General features: G+C 44.3%; 1 protein-coding gene across 1 annotated transcript in view; it reads right to left on the reverse strand.

Annotated features, from left to right (window-relative positions):
- WNT2 (Wnt family member 2) overlaps positions 1-16,319 on the reverse strand; it is a 42,531-nt gene extending 26,212 nt beyond the window's left edge. Inside the window, exons 1-3 of the mRNA XM_021699375.1 lie at positions 16,237-16,319; positions 13,890-14,116; positions 8,074-8,351 (exon numbers count right to left, since the gene is read on the reverse strand). Of these exons, the coding sequence (XP_021555050.1) occupies positions 8,074-8,351; positions 13,890-14,116; positions 16,237-16,319 (588 nt within the window). The remainder of the gene's footprint in view (positions 1-8,073; positions 8,352-13,889; positions 14,117-16,236) is intronic.
- Between the last annotated feature and the right edge of the window lie 1,268 nt (positions 16,320-17,587).

Consider the following 17,587-nt stretch of genomic DNA (forward strand, 5'->3'; position numbering starts at 1 on the left):
CTGGAAGGGGATGAGAACCGTGGGGTGGAGGGTGGGGTGGGGTGAGGGGTAACTTCCCCATCTTCCAATGACACTTCTGCACTGCTCAATTCACTTGTGTTTGGGCAAGTCTTGTTTTACAGCAGGAAGAAAGAACACTAGGAAGATTTGATGATAGCAACTTGCTGTCTCTCTTCAGTGTGTGATGTTGAAAGCTTCTTCCAAAAACAGGTCCATGACACAGGTCCTGTTTTCTCTTTTGTCTCAGATCTTTCCTAAAGGGTCTCTTCTGTTTCCTTCTTTGATTCTTAATGGCTGCTCCTTCAAGGTTGCTGTCAAGATTCCATTTCTAGCCTTCCTTACCTCCCCTCTCACATTCTCATGGCGTCTGTGGCTTTTCATATCACCAAACTGGCCAGCATGGTCGGCATCAACTCTTCGCCCCTCGCCGTTCACTTAATCCCCTCTCATTTTTATTCTGTGGCATCCAGTGAGTAAATACTTGCTCATTTGACATGACTACTTAAAAAATAAATAAATATGACTCCTAAGGACAGCAGTACCCTTTTGGTATTCAGCCTCATGGAAATCATTTTTAGCTTGCCAGATAACTTCTCTCAAAAAATCTTCGATAGGCTCATAATTGCTTCAGTGCTAAAATCATTCTTAGCAGATTCTTTATGTGGCCCTTAAATCTCTAATTTTGAGCATTTTAAGCCATTGGTCTTCAGAGGCTATTTTCTAGACTTAGGATTTAAGAAACTTCTACATATTAGCCTTCTATACCAAAGAGACAATAGTCTGAAGGTTTAAAAAAAAAAAAAAAGCTCTAGAAGAAGGTAATACATGCATTGAGCAGACTAGAACAACTCTATATTTATCTGCCCAACTTACTGTCAGAGCATAATAATGAAGCATAACATTCATTAGGGTCTTACCATATGTCAAACCACACTAAGCACTTTATACTCACTACTTATTAACCCACCCAAGCCCTTCATATTCACTGTCTTATATAAGCCACACAAACATATAAAATATATCATATTTTTATCCCCATTTCACAGATGAGGACATTGAGATACCTAGAAGCCGAGGATCTTGCCCTAGGTCTCACAGGCAGTATGGCTGAGGCAGGATGTAACCCAAACATGACTGGCAGCAAGTCTACACCTCAAATCACTCTACCAGCGTTTGCCATACTGGGGTTTGTCACTCTACCTTCCCCAGGGGTTCATGTTCTCTGGGTTCAGTGAGTTTTATGAAAGTTTTTACACGTAGCATTGGCATATCTAATTATAGTCTACAAAGAATTATTTGCCAGTTAGAAAGACTTCTCCCAAGGAGAACGAAATTTTGGTTTCTTAAGTCAGCTTTGCTGAAAATGGCGCCCAAGCTACCCCAGGGTATCTTTGTAAGACTTCTTTACAGGGCATCTCTTCCTATCAGAACAAGGGCAATCCACCTAACCTTGCCTTAGAAGTTCAGTTTAGAATTTATTTTAGGTCCTTATATGCTATGTTTTAACTAAATTACTTAATTAAATGTGGGCATTCAAAGAAGCGTTAGTACTTCACTTTTTTAGTTGAGTGTATGCCACAAAGCGACTCATATAATTCTGGTCTTTTATCAGTTTTCCTGAGGGAAACACACATTAAAAACATTTAATTTTCAGATGTTGGCTTAAAGCCAAGTACATTTATTAACAATTAAATCCTTTTGACAGGTCCACATCTCTAAGAAAAGAGTTACTGAAAATCAAATCAATTTCTATCTTTCAAACATACAAGCTCTGGAACGAGGAAAACAGGGACATCTATTAACCACCTGTGCAGTTGATTTGCGTACTGTCTTGAGCACTGTCATTCTTCAAAAACAGTGACTGCTGTTTTTGGAATTTAAAATCAGACCCGCCACAGGGTGGGCTTAGCTAGGAAATATAAGGTGTGGAATTTATATTTGTGGAATTCAAGAACATTACCGTTGACTAGCCATATATATAATAATTCTTATTGACTAACGAGGCCAGTCTAAAAACATTTTCTATGAATAATAGAACTTTACATGGAACTGTAACAATTTTGTTAAAAATTATTCTCTGCTTTGGGACTTTGATTCTGGTTAATTTTTGATTCATATGCTCTATAAAGATCTATAGTATCAAGCACATACCCTGTTTAGGTACAAGACACGGGTGAGGTTGGCAGAACTGATCTACCTTTTCAAAATGCATTTAATTCTACAAACTAAGGAGACCAATTAGAAAGCAAATACCTATGAAGTGAGATTTGTGCCTCATAAGGATACCCCACATTATTTAAAGGAGGGTTTAGACGAATAGGAGGTTAAAGCAATCTGGCTCTGTAATTCAGTTTGATTTTATCATTTTCTATCGATATTCCTTACTTCTTGAGAATGTGATTTCTTTTTAATCATGCCCAGTTCTCTTGGTTCAGAACCATTAATAATTATCTTAAGGGGCATCTGGGAAGTTTTTATTAGGCCCAAGATTACTCGCCTGTAGTAAGTCTGTGCTTATGTCTTGGACAATATCCATTTCTGTTGGACTTTGGACATGTTTCCTATAGACAGAAGTATCTTCTTTGTCCCAATGCCCCAGTGGGCCAAGCTCAGGGGCAGGCCCCAGTGCTCCATGGCACTGGCCTTGAGTGGCCCTGGTTTGGGCAGCGCGTGGAACTAGAAACTCTGAATCCCTTGACCCTGCAAACTTCTCCCATATAAAATACGGGAAGCCAAGTTAAGTCTGAATTTCAGATGATTTCAGCTAGCAAGTCAATTCAATTTGTTTGCTAATTCCAGCCACCCTCTTAGACCTTAGTCTCTTCATAGGCAAAATATGGACAGTAATGGTACCTGCCTTTTAGTCCTGCTTAAAACCCAGTGTATACATTTTATTTGATGTGGAAATCCTCTTTGGGTAACCTGTCTAAAGTCACGCTCAGGTATTAGAGCCAATATTCTGATTGTAGAGCCCCAGCCTCCGTACTGCCTCGGTCAAGAGGCCTTCACTAGCTAAGAACCCCTAATGAATAAAGTAGCCAATAATAATGTAAACATTATGTTAAAAATATAAATTGCAACACAGTTGCCATATGCTAATTTTTTGTTAGTATACATCAGAAAGCCTAATATCTACATCAGCCCTTATATGTATATTTAAGGCTGAAAATAAAATTCAGGGAAGTAAACATTTCTTACAATTTTCCTACTCTATTTAAGGCATTAATTCAAACACATTGTAGAACATCCGAACTTTGAAATCTATCACTCTTTCAAAGGGGACTCCAGAGGAATTAAGAATGCGTAAGAGCGGAACTTAAATATTTCATTTCTCCCACATTGCTCAGTGCCTTCCTGTTGTTTCCCAGCGACATCCAAATCTCTCTGCACGGCATTCGAGGCTGAGATCTGGCAGATTCCACTTTGCAGCCTCAGCCCCTATTAAGTCTCAGTTATGAACTCCACCCTAGAGCCCTCGTCATTCCTCAACTTTGATGTTCTTTCTGCTCCAGTATCTTTCTTGGCCTTGCAGTTTCTTCGTCCTGGAAAGAATTTTCCCTATCTCAATCATGGGAAATCTTTATCTCCAGCTCCAACACCCAGTTCTGTTGGGACACAACCTTTCTCTCCTCAGCTCCAACACCCAGTTTTGTTGGGACACAACTTTTCTCTCCTCGGCTGACTGGCCCTGTGGCTGGTTTCTCTGTTAATACCCGCAGCCTGGAGCTGGCCTGGCGATGGTGTCTCATTCGTCCCCTGACGGACACGTCAAAAGTTTCTCGTGGGCAGGAGCCTCTTTGTCTTATGCTTTCCCACCTACGGCTTTATTGCCCCAAACCGTGCCTTTCCCAGGGCAAGGCTTTAATTATCTGTCAACCTAGATTTAGTCCCATGGCGCGCAGGACTCTCAGAGTGGCAGCACGCCATTAGTTGGAACTTTCTGAATCCACCCAGTAAGGCCAAGTTGCTTCAGGAACGCTCACAGTGACTAGCCGTTATGTTTTGGCTTTTAAAAGAACGGTCCCCCTGTTGTTAAAAAGTCCTACAAATTCGTTGTAGGGTGCTTGTGAAAGAAAGACCTACCTCAAGGGGGGCCGTCCGGGTGGCTCATTCGGTTAAGCGTCTGCCTTGGGCTCAGGTCATGATCTCAGGGTCCTGGGATCGACCCCCGCATTGGGCTCCCTTACTAACCCTCTCCCACTCCCCCTGCCTGTGTTCCCGCTCTCGCTATCTCTCTCCCTCTCAAAAAAATAAATAAAATCTTAAAAAAAACAAACAAACCCTACACCAAAGGAAAAAGGTCATCATTAAACTACCTTCCAAGGGCAACTGCTGCTTTTTGTAAAATACAGAAACACTGTGTTTTCCTCAGAAATGCTCAACAGAGACCCCATGGAAGGTCCACGAGCACAGAAGGGTGAGCACTGCCTGGCTTGAGCCCCAAGCCCAGCACGTCACAACTGTGTGACTCTTTAGTCACTGCATCCAGCCCAGTCTGCCCAGTCCGCGGCTTGCCGGCCGAAAAGTAGGAATACTCATGCTGGTTTATATCCTACAGGGTTTCTTGGAAGATCAAATTACAAAACGTTGGATAGGATTTTGTAGACTAGAAAATATTACATGCCTATTAATTAGTGTGTTTAACTGTACCGAAGATGAGTCTATGGATACCTGGAGCAATCGGACTGAATCCTAAGTAATAGGTCCCACTGGGTTTGTGTCTAGATCTATTGCTAAAGTCACGGATGACCTTCACTTCACTAAAGAGAAAGGAAGGAACTTTTATTGAGCACCATTGCATGTCAGGTTCTGTGCTATTTGCCTTATTCTTGTCTTCCCACAGCACCACGGAATACCCTTTACACAGGAGAAAAACGGAATTTCGGTGAGCAAAGCCACTGGTATTGCAAGATTAAAACTAAGGTGGGTCTGATTTTAAATTCCATATTCTTTGTATTTTCGCTACAGTAAGAGAACTTCGGGGGAAAGAGTTTTTGTGGAATTCTTATCATGCACCTTTCCAGTGACTGGAGGGCAGTATTTGGTTGGATCACAGATTATTTTGATTCTCTTAGAAAAGACTCTCTTAGAAAAGGCCAAAGAAGCTGTGACTGTTTCAACGAGTTGTGATTACTTGTGACTATTTCTAAAGAGTAGACTAATGTTAAAGCCATTTTCAAGCTTATGAAAGGGTACAAATGGTGGATATCTACCAAGTAACTTTGTCTTGTAATTTGTATATCTTAAAAAATCATTGAGAAGTTTTCATGGCATGGAATCTTTAGACTTAAAGAGAACTGTTGAGAGAAACTGGAATTTCTTTCTGGATAGAATGCTGGTTTTGAAGAAGGTAGATTTATCTTTTTAGACCTTAACAATCTGATTTGGAGGTGGAAAATTAGACTCAATCAAGGATGAATTTTCAAGTATACATGAAGGAAAAAAGCTATTACAAATTCTGAGGCTGTGATTAAAATAAAAAGATGTAACAGCACAGAGGATCTGAAATGATATTACAGTACAGAGACACATGAGGGTGCTCTAACCAGCTGCTATAATAAATGAATTAAACTGTTCAAATATTAGGGGGAAATGAAGGTCCATTGTGAATGGCAGTGTTGAATTCGCTTTGTAGTGTTGACTAAACATAATCTCGGAATCGATGTTTTTTTCTTTTAAATAAAACGGTCCCCGACCCGCATTTTAAAAAGTAGAGGATGTTCGTATTGGACAATCTGGGAAACACTGAAAAGCATGAAGAAGAAAATAAGAAGGAATGGACAGTGCTCTCCGCTGTGGGAGGCTGGGGCTTTCTAGAGCCAGGTCAGTTGGAGGCTTAGCTCAGGAGGCCTGCCTTCAAACACAAGCCCAGCCTGTTCTCATTTTGATTCCACAGACCTTCTGCTGGTAAGAAGGGGGAGCAGAGACTGGGGGTCTAATGACCGCAAGAAGAGAATTAGAGACGCATGTTTATCTCAATACATTTACTCTCATTAAAGTTCATATTCACTGACATCATGCATCTCCTTGAAAAAGTCTGCCCACCCACCATTAATTAAAGCCACATTTTAAAAAGTCAGTGTGTGCACTTTTATTCCAATCAAAAGTAGCCTCCTAAGTTTTGCAGACTAGGCAGGAGAATATCTGAGGCCTGACGGCCACTCACCTCTACACAGTGAAGAACCACGTAATTTGTATTAAAAGTCATGTTAAATCAGGGCCTTCAATATGATAACTAAGCTCTATTGTCTTGAAGAGGTGAAACATTCAAAACCTAATGGCCTATTAAGCAAAAGTAACATTTCTTTTGATAAATCGACATTCTTTTGGTTACAATGTAGGACCATATGCCTTTACCTTTACAAATAGTCTTCTAGATCTAACTACACACCCTGCTTGAATAATTAAGCAGCACGCTCCTATCAAAGACACCACACTTTATAACTTATACATGTGGTATCAATGTCAAAACAAAGGTCAATGTAAGTTTCTTTTAATCTAAACCATTGCACAAACAGTAATTACCAATAGTTGTAGGATTACACAACCATAGTCTATATTCTTGGCAGTAGTCACTGTAGGTTCATAAATTCATGAAAATAAGGAATGTTGATTTTTAAAGTTCAAGAAAGGTACTATTTGTAAACAGCTCAGGTCACACTCATTTTATCCCATGTGTTAAGCAAGACTTTCCTTCCAATTTCCTTTAAATGAGATTTGTTCTTTCCATGAGCCTAGTAAAAGGGTTTTCATCCAAACAGATCTGCATTCTTTTCAATTCTTTTTTCTATTAAAGCCCTCCTGGGGACCTTTCCAATTTTATGCTGATCTTTCTTTATATATTAATGTCAAGCACATTTGTGTTTCATGTTGATAAAAGAGAAATTATGGTTATCTCTTCTCATTGGCAATTCGATTATTCTAGAATGGTTCTGACCAAATATTTGATTAGCCAGTTAATGTTTTTTTACACAAAGAGATAATGTGCAGCATCCAGATTCTCTAGCTATTCTGGTCCTGTCACCATGCAGAAAGAAATGGCACATCAACACATCTGAATACTAGCTCTGAAATGGTTTAATCCTGGGCCAAAGCACCCCCGGGCCAGGAGCTGAACCTGAGTGCTAGTACTGACTTTTCTACTGACTCTCCCCGTGACCTTGAGCACCTTAGGGCCTGTTGCCTCATCCAACAAATGGGGGCGAGGAGGTGAATAATGACTGGGTACCCACAGCCCAGGAAGTTAGTCAGGACTAGTGGATAAGGGGCCAGAGCACCCCTCTGGGACATGTCCTCCCTTTGTCCACTTACTCATCCAGTCCCAGAAACCACAAGGTGGGGCTTTTATGCGTGAGAGTTGGGTCAGGTTCTAAAAAGAGCATCTCTAAGGCGCCTGGGTGGCTCAGTCGGTTAAGCGACTGCCTTCGGCTCAGGTCATGATCCTGGAGTCCCTGGATCGAGTCCCGCATCGGGCTCCCTGCTCGGCGGGGAGTCTGCTTCTCCCTCTCCCACTCCCCCTGCTTGTGTTCCCTCTCTCGCTGTGTCTTTCTCTGTCAAATAAATAAATAAAATCTTTAAAAATAAAAAAAATAAAAAGAGCATCTCTAAATCTAAAAGTCAACAAGCCGTGCCTGGTGGGTTGCTTTCCTGATGAGTTTGAGAGAAGACGCTCGGGTCCTGATCCCCTCAGATACAAGCATTCAGTGTCCCACTGGTAGGTGGGATGAAGCCCTACCCTCACCCACAGATGATATCTTCTGTCTAGATGATACAGCATCCAGAGGGACCATAAAACACTTGACTCTACACAATGCCAAAAGCAGTGGGTGGACTCCAGCTCAGCTGTGGGAAGGAAGGTGGAGTGCGGGTGGAGACATATCAACCCAGTCCACGGTATTCTTTAGAATCGAAAGACTCTAAAGGGGGGTGGGGGAGGGGTGGGCGGTGGGCTGGGCGCCGGGCAGTTGGGACTGTATAGCATTTTATCCGCTCTAGGAAAGCTTAGGATAAGCTTGGCTTAAGTGATTGACCAAGCCATGCAGTCTATAAAATGAGCGCCACAGCCGTCCATACCTTCCTGCCGGCTCTGTTGTTGTGAAGGTTCATCAGGGCTCTGGCGTCCTTTCCCTTCCTTTCCTTGGCATCCACAAAGGCTCGGGCAAACTTGATCCCGTAGTCAATGTTATCACTGCAGCCGCCCCAGTCGAAATTGCCCTTGCTGTCCTTGGCGGTTCCCTTCTTCTTTGGATCACAGGAACAGGATTTTAGTTCTCCTTGGCTACAGGCCCTGGTGATGGCAAACACAACTCCAGCTGAGGAGACGGCGTAAACAAAGGCAGATTCCCGACTACCTGCAACAGAAATGCTTTTCTTAAACGTGGTCTGGAATTGCTGGTTGCGAACAGCGTTCACTCTGCGGCTGTGGCCCACCCGCTCCGCCTCTGGCGTACTTCGCCACGGGGCAGGAAGGTTCTGGTGTTCTTGAAGGGTTCTCTTCTAGAGCCAGGGCTCGCTTTTGAATAGGAATTGTGTCCATGTCATAAAAGATTTTGTCAGATTAGGCATCTGTGTGACAACCATCCTTCACGTCAGCTAAGCGTATAAAGGAAAACGGAGCAAAAGCCTGTCTCGCCCCCCTCCTGGCTTCAGTTTGCCTCCTGTCCTGGAGGAGCAGAGCGCGGCCTCGGAGGCCTTCCTTCCGTCTGTAACGGAGTCTGTCACGCCACAACACCGTTTGGGATCCGTGCTACGGCAGCTCTCCTTGAAAGCCCCTTCCAAGCTTGCAGGCCTCGGGGAGGACACCTGTCACATAAACAGCCGAGGCCCAAAGCCTGAATTCAAAGACCCCCTAGAGCGGCACCTGGGGGGCTCAGTTTAAGCGGCTGCCTTGGGCTCATGTCATGATCCCAGGGTCCTGGGATCAAGCCCCACATAGGACTCCCTGCTCTGCGGGAAGCCTGCTTCTCCCTCACCCACTCCCTCTGCTTGTGTTACCTCTCTCGCTATGTCCCTCTCTGTCAAATAAATAAAATCTTTAAAAAACAAAAAACAAAGACCCCCCAGGGGCTGAGGCAGGGAGGAGAACTCAGGCAGTAACCAGCTCTGTGCCTTCAGCCCCGGGGAGCTCTGGCTCAGCATCAACTTTCACAAGTAATTGAGAGATTGTTGAAGGCAATATGCAATATCCTTGAGTTACATACTACGTCTGACTATTAAGGTGAATTTACTTTCTTCTGGAACACCTGCACTAATCACTGGTATTGGGTAAAAGACAGTGAAAAGCTTTTCTTTGGTTTTTCTGGAAGGAAACAAATTTACCGCCTATAATTAGACTTGGGCAAGAACCCTTTGGGGTGCTTTCTTAGAATTGTTCTTTATTAGAGCACAAGCTACTTTCCCTTACAGGCTGAAAGGTACATATTTCAGTGCAATAACTACATTAAATTATTTTAATAATCTGTAGTAACTCATAACACGGTGTTATGGTATAGTGACAGATATAAGGCTCTTTAGAGTCCGTGTGCACCTCATTTTTCAAGTGGAGCTGTATTTCATTGTTATTAGCATGCCCTTTTATTAATGGGTGCCGCAGCAAATATATTAACAATCAAAATAGAAGCTCAACAACCTAATGCCAATGCAAGGCAGAAAATGGAGGGCCATTCAGTGATTCAATATGTCAAGACAAGTGTGACTTTTTGAACCACACAGCTGGGAGAACAAACCACCTTCTCGCCTTGAAGCCCGGCATGTTTCCGTTTGTCATTCAGTGCTAGGATTTATTATATGTCCCTTGCAATATTTGCTCTGCTAGTCTCATTATTAAAAATCAGGAAAACATATCTACACCATATTAAATGGCACTTACCTCAGCCTTCGAAAAATATCTCCCCTGAAACCTCTAACCATCAAAAAAGGAATCCATCATGCCCTGTATTTAGGTAGAATCAATTATATGAATATTTGCCATAGGTAGCAGGTAGCACTCTCCAGGGAGAAATGGGATGGTCATAGAGCTCTTTTAAAGAGTCCCAGGTTATATTACAAGGATCATAGATTTTCTAAGTGAATTGAGATGTTTTGTAAAAGAGGGGAGGGGGGGAGGATGGGTTAGCCTGGTGATGGGTATTAAAGAGGGCACGTTCTGCATGGAGCACTGGGTGTTATGCACAAACAATGAATCGTGGAACACTTCATCTAAAACTAATGATGTAATGTATGGGGATTAACATAACAATAAAAAAATTAAAAAAAAGGTGATTAATAGATACTAATGTAGCTTAACCTCAGGTAGTGGCTTTCAGATAAATAAAATTTTTATTACACCCATTTTATAGTTTAGGAAAATGCCTTGTCCATAGTTACCCCTTGATCTGCTAACGCCTGGTATTGTATTTGGAGTGTAGTGCCTACATTTGGAGATGCCACGGAGGGGAGAGCTTCCAAAGGCTTACTGTATTTAGCACTAGTCTTATTTCTTAAGGAGACAGAAGAGCAATTTTATGAGATGGTCTTTTAGGGGAAAGGTATGGAAGATGTGGATAATACAATGCCAGTGACCAGACAGTATTTTGAAAGCAGTAGAGGAGTAAATTGCCTAGGTGAATTCATCCTAGCATAACTTGCAAACAGTTATATTGATTTGTTGGCTGAAAGAAGGAAGAAAAGTCACTGAAAATGTACTGTGCTTCTGAAGTAATTTCCAAAGCAAAAATATCACCTTTCTAAATATTTGTCATTTATTATTCAAACACATTACTAAATACCTAGATGTCTATATATTTAAATACAAAACTTAGCACATTGACTGACTTTTCATTTTACCTCCAGATGTTTTGGTATCATGTAGATACGGCCTTAAGATGTTTTCAGTTAAGTGTCTTAGATGAATCACTAAAATGCTATGTGTGAAATAGTAGCACATTTCAAGAGTTGGCTTTGTAACAAAACAAATTTTGATCTTGGGCCTCTTAGAAAAACGGATTCTTTTTAAAGCCATCACAATATGAAACAAAATCCAAATCTAAACGGTGGTACTTAACTTCCTGATGTGGTTGAAGTTTCACTAATTTGGGGGTTGAGAGAGACACCTGGGTGGTTCAGTCAGTTGAGCATCTGCCTTCGGCTCAGGTCACGATCCCAGGGTCCTGGGATCGAGTCTTACACTGGGCACTTGCTCAGCGGGGAGCCTGCTTCTCCCTCTGCCTGCCGCTCCCCCTGCTTGTGCATGTTCTCTCTCTCTCCCTGACAAATAAATAAATAAAATATTAAAAAAAAATACTTTGGGGGTTGAGATAAGTCAAGAAATGTCTATCGAGTGCATAGGCATCATTTTTTCTGGGGCAGGGGATGGTTACCTGGACCAACACTAGAAGCTCCACATTCTGGAAAGTTATGGGTCATTCAGCTCTCTCTTTAAATGCTTGCTTTTTTTTTTTTTTCTTTTGATACATTTACAAGGATGAGACCTACTCACCTTTTTGTTTTTTAAGGCTTATTCTAGAATTCTGGAGGTGTATTCTTGCAGGAATGTTTTTGGGTTTATTAGTTTGGTCTTTTAAGTCTCTCTGCCTATGGCTGGTGACAGTCTGTGGAATGAATGAATTGCAAATGTTTCCAGAAATTGTATTGTCTTTCTCTAGCTCTCTGAAGCAAAAGAGGCAAGTAAATGTTCTCCTTTTCTCTACGACCATGGGATATGTTAGTAACTCTTATGTTCTCTCCATCAGTGGTGTTGGCCTTTGCCTTTCCTATTCATCTATAAGGACATTTAGGTTTCCAAAAGAGAGTCCTTCACAACTTGAGATGTGAATTTCCCTCCAAGCAATTAATTGTAAAAATCTTTGGATAGCTTCATTGGAATTTCTTGATTATTTCCAGGATAAACTATGTTAGGCCAAATGCAGCCCTCCCATAACCAACACAGAATCATCCCTGACAGTCACAGGAGTTTATATAAATGTCCAGGAAGAAATTTGGCCTTCTGTGAAGAATGGAAAGAAATTGTGTAGCATGAGTGTTTTAAGTTTTGAGTACTTTGGCAAAGCATTCAGCTTCATCTGAAAGAACTCTGAAGGAAGTACAGCTTAGACTCTCTTATTTACCTGAGGCCGGACACTAAGTCAAACGACCATCGCTTCCTCCTGTTCTAACCTCTTTCCTCTCAGCAGCCCTACAGCCAAGATGAAAGGATTTTACAGTTGAATCTCCAGCTTTGCTGGACATGCTATCTTTAGGTTCTGTGGACAAAACTGCTTCCTCTGATTGGTGATCTAAAGGTTTTTATTCAATACGGAGACATCTGAACGGATTTTTGCAGACAGAATTTGGAGGTGAGCATTTTGTAAATGAGAAGGATATTTAATTTGTAACGATTGAAAAATGATTGTGAGTACTTTGGAAAGGAAAGTCCTCATACAGCCTCAAACACTGAGAGCCTGTCCATAACATGCCCAAAGATCACTGGTGTTAGATATTTGTAAACTGTCTCTGACAAGGTCCAGCACTTTAATTGATTCACTGGTGAGCTAATCTAGGTGAAGTCTTAAAATTCCATGTAGCTGAAATTTACTATTAACCTTTCAAAAATTTGCGATGTCATATTGAAACTCCAAAAGGAATGCACAAGGATATAGTTCTTAAACTAGAGAATAAAATTGCAGAATATCGCAGTAAATTAACTTTAGGGATACACTGAGTGAGAGTACTACGCCCTTGGGGGATTTTAGAGACATTCAGTTATGCATTTGGCCTCATAAAACCCTAGGGCTGTGATGATTACATGATAGAAACACCCTCTGTTAAGCATTACCAAGTGTACAGCCGGGACGATTTTCTTAGGAATGGGGGGGGGGGGGGGGGCGCGGTGGGCAAAAACAAGTGTAGTTTCCTCTTTCTGGGATTCACACATAAACTGTTGTGTTTTCAGTTGGATTTCCCGATAGCAAATGGGCCGTGCTGCTTCTTGAAGAATGCTAGCAGTGCCAGGTTAAGGGATGGGTATTTTTGACAATGAAATCTGATTTTCAGTTAATTTGCTCTGATTGTATACCAGCTTCTTCCCGTATTCAGAACTTTTAAGAAATTCATTATGTAATTAGATAGTGTTTAATGCTCCTTCTAAGTAAAACAGAAACAAAACAAACATGTATGTTTGAAAATTATGTATTCATGGTTCTCACACAAATCCTCCATAAATATTATTCTTCCTAAAATGTGCCCGAAAAACAACAGGTGCTCACTACGAGTTCATCCATTCATTCAACTCTTCAATGAGTGAATGGTGCCTGCCCCAGAAGGCATCACGCGAGTGCAGGGAAGAGAGGCTAGTCCCTACCTTGCAGAATTTACAATCTACTGGAGAAAAAAATGTTGAATTTAGACACAGAGTGATCCAAAGCTGAGTAGCTGAATGGGAGGTGAAAGGTGCTGAGCAGAGATTTGTCTCTGCTTCTTAATAAACACACAGTTTGTTTTGTTTTGTTTTTTTGAAATACTTTTTGGTCAGTAAAAGATTTGAGTATTCCACCCTGATCTGCTCAAATCCTCTGGAAGGTTCAAGTCCCAGAAAGAAAAAAAAAAAATCAAGAGAGCCATGTGACTGCTTCCTCCTTTCTCCTGAAGACAAAATCTGATCCTGGCAAGGTTGTGACAGGACACAGAGAGACAGAGCAGAGAGCAAAGAGACACTTCATCCTAAACTACGCCCGGCCTCCTTCAAAACTCGAGGCGAGTTCCTTGGTTTGTCTAGTCATCAGCTGCAAAACAGGGACAATGCCATGCGACAGAAAGAGCTTCTGACTTATAAAATGCAAGAAAAGGCGAGCAGGGTCTTTGAAGACCCAGTCAGGGGACAGCCCCACGGAGCTCCACGAGGGCAGGGGACTTACTTCGGAGCAGGACCCTGCCAAAGAGGCTGTGATCCCGGTCCAGCGTGTTGCAATTCCAGCGGTGCTGGCGGAACTGGTGCTGGCACTCTGCTGTCCACTCGGCCACTCCCAGGCCAATGGCCCGCATCACGTCTGGGTGCCGGTGGCACAGCTGTCGCTGGCGGCTCACCAGGCCTGGCACATTGTCACACATCACCCTGGAGGAGCCACCTGTAGCTCTCATGTACCTGAAAAGGACCAACACGGAGGTGAAAACACCACGAACGGCCAGGGCTGGTGCCGTGTTGCCCGGGAAACTAAAGAGCTCAGAGCGTGGTTCAAATAGCAATTCCTTATCCTTTGGGGGATATTGGAACGCAAGAAGCAGCACAGCAGGCAGGGGAACGATCTGGTAGAAGCCACCCCAAAGGGAGCAATGACTGTGTGTCTCGGACAGGAAGCCAGGGCCACCACCTGATGATGCTCCGGCCGGGGTGGAAGAGTCAAGGTCAGGAGTAAGGGAGAGGGGCAGTGGGTTTGGGGAAGAAGGCTTCATAGACTTTCCCACCCCGAGAAGGCTCTGATCTCCATGACACAGTGTGTCTGGGCTTCGCTTTGGGGGAAGTCAACCTTTAGAAGCTGCCTGCTCCCATTTATTTGGCCCAATGTTTAAGTGTCTTTAGAAACTGTCTGTATCTGTCTAATCAACACCTGCTCGTGGTATCTGATGTTACACCATCCTCACAGACATGCCCTTCTTTCCTTACCAAAGAATCCTTTAAATATTTCCATTTTTCCAGCTCTCTTTGGCTTTTATAGGGAACCTTTGGAGAAAAAAAATTCTTTCTATTGTTATTAAGGACACTAAATGTTTGGAAGAATCAAACCGTGTTATAGCTCCATAAAGTACTTTTGAAAAGAAACTTTAACAAAAAATTACATCATCATCTCTACCCAGATGTTCTCTATTAGTTGTGAAATGTTTAGAAAGGTACCTTTTATATAACCCAAGCTGCCATAGGTGTCTTTTGAAGCGATCAAACAAGGAGAATGTCTTTTTCTTGTATTTTCATTATTTTATATGATCATAAAATCGTTACAGCTGTGACTTCCAAAAAGTATATTTAAGTGACAGCTGAGAGACAATGTGACAAAAAGCCTGGACAATAAATAATGTTTATACACCCATGGAAACAGAAATAGTCATTTTATTGAAAAATGGTCACTCTGATAAATCAGTCTTTGATCCTGTGTCTGCAACGTCAAGGCTAAACGCCTTCCTGTTCAAAGCGGCTTAGGAAGGAATTGAACCCTTCTTCCCATCAACGCCTTGCCTTGCTCCTTTGAAGAGCTCCAGGGTCTTCCTAAAATTCCCTGCTCTAGCCTTTAATTTGGCTGAGACTCCTTACTTTTGCCAGATCCTTTTATTAAAAACAACAACAACAACAAAAAAACCCCCAAAACCAGCCCATGATAACTGGTCTTTCTGAATCAGTATTTTAGTATCTGTTCTGAAACTTGCAGGTTCAAGGACATTACAGAGCTTACAACTCCACCTCTTTTCAAGATCAGAAGGAAGGGAGATGGAGTGGGGAGAGAATCTCCCTTTGGAACTTTTAACCACGCTAAGACCTGTTACATTTCAACATTCTGCCACTCCTTCACTGTGCAAAATAAATCTCAGACCAGCATACAAAGGACAGCAAAGTTACTCTTTGGGGGGACTGTGATTTTGAACAGGGTAGCATCTTCGAGCCCCCTGGGGCTGGATCTTCCTGTTAAGGTGGTAATCTCTACCTGGAGGCAGCAAGAGGTCCTTCTGTCCCACGGGGTGAAGCATTAGGAATGTGGAAGGACGAGAAATAATGCAAAATCATACGCTTTGCGTTGTGCAGCTCTCGACTGCCGGAATTGGCCCGTCGGTTTATCTTGAGGGAGTTTTGTGTGGGGTATTTAGGTGGGGGGAGAGGGTTGTAGTTTTCAAGGTGAAAACTACACACACACATACATACACACACATACACACGCCTGTGCTACAGAGCTAGAGACCCGGTTAGCGTGTCTCTCAACGGGATAAGAAATTGGCTGATTTTGCTGTCGCTCATCTGGATCCAAATCAACCAAACATCCGAGCTCTCATTTGAGGGAGACCGGGGGGTTTTTTGGAGTTGTCAAAGCTGGAATGGTCTTCTGTGGAAAAGCAAAGGGGCTGAGGCTGAGGCGGCAGGAGAGGACAGCTGCTGGGGGTTCCGACAGGAATTTCGATTGCCGTGGCCGCGGAGAAGCGCCACTGGGAAAGGTCTATGTGGCTAGTGCGTTCCCCACTCCCATCTCCAAAATCCCCCTGCTCCCGCGAGCGTGGACTTACCACCATGAAGAGCTGACCTCAGGGGTGAGCCAGGTCAAGAGCAGAGGGAGCCAGAGCCAGATTCCACCGAGAGGGGCGTTCATATTAACCCCCTTGCGTCCGCATCAGGTCAGACTCCGTGTGCGGGCGCCATGCGTGCCCCGAGCAGAAGCGCTCAGCGCCGGGAGCGCCTCGTCACGGCCGCCGGCGCCTCGCCGCGCCCCCGCCCCCCGCTCGCGTCTGCGGCGAGTGGCGAGACTCGCTGATAAAGTTTCAAACCACCAGCGGGGCGAGCGATAAAGGCCAGCCCTGGCCGCCTCGCCCACAGCCCAATTCCCCAGGCGCGGCGAGCGCGGGCAGCCCGAGAGCTCTGCGCGCCTCCTGCGCGCCCCTGTCCGTTCAGCTCCCCGCCTGCCGGGAGCAGCCGAGGGAGGGGGTGCGGCGCCGGGTGGGGCGGGGGGCGCGGGTTTTATACAAGGGTGGATGAAATGATGGCAAGAGATGTCTGGCGATGAGGTGAGGCGGGGACGGAGGAACACCTCCGCTTGGCCTCGGGCACCCGCGGAGGTAGTAGGCACCTTTCGGGAAGCTCCCGGTCAGAGAGCATCAGTGGGGCTCCTGCCACAGGACCCGTGTGGCGGAAAGACGAGGCTACCCTCCGGCAAACAGAAGTCTCCGGGCGTGCAATGTGGGGAAAATGAAGGAGAGGATGAGGAGATTACTGTGTACAGGATGCAAGAATCCAGAGATGATTTTCAACTCATTGCTCCGCTTCTCTCCCAACGCCAAGAGGAAGAGCGAGTGGAGATTTGGGGCTGCCGAGGCGAAGCCGGGCAAGGTTGGGGAGGGAGGGGCCAGGCCTCAGGGAAATGAAGACCTGTGGCCTTGATTCCTTGGAGCTGGGCTTATATACAGAGCTCGCAGGGTGGGGAGCCGGGAGTCCATGACCCTCCGGACCTCACCCAGGCACCCACAGCCAAAGTGTCTGGGGAAGATGCGGTTTTTACGCACCCTCAGCTCCTCCCCGGCGCTGTGGAGCGCAAAAGATCACAGAGGGAGGAACCGAGGCAGCGGGGAGCTGCCGGGGGTCTGTGCTCCAACACGGGTCACGCCTTTGCGCCTCGCGGGGGTAAAAGGACCCTGGGTCCTGGATCTGGGCCCCCCCGCACAGAGCCAAGAGAGGCTCAGGCTCACGGGTGGAGCATCTTAAGCAGCAACTGGCTTGCAGCCCCGCCGTTTATCACCGGAAAGGAAGGAAGACCAGGAACTCGTGGCGGCCGTGAACTGTTCCATTGCTCTTTTCCTGGGGTGGAGGGACCCGCCGCCCGCCAGGGGAGCGTGCCTTGGGGAATGGGGAATGTGTGTGCGTGTT

The sequence above is a fragment of the Neomonachus schauinslandi genome, chromosome 12, assembly GCF_002201575.2.
Source record: "Neomonachus schauinslandi chromosome 12, ASM220157v2, whole genome shotgun sequence".
Taxonomy (NCBI): Eukaryota; Metazoa; Chordata; class Mammalia; order Carnivora; family Phocidae; genus Neomonachus; species Neomonachus schauinslandi.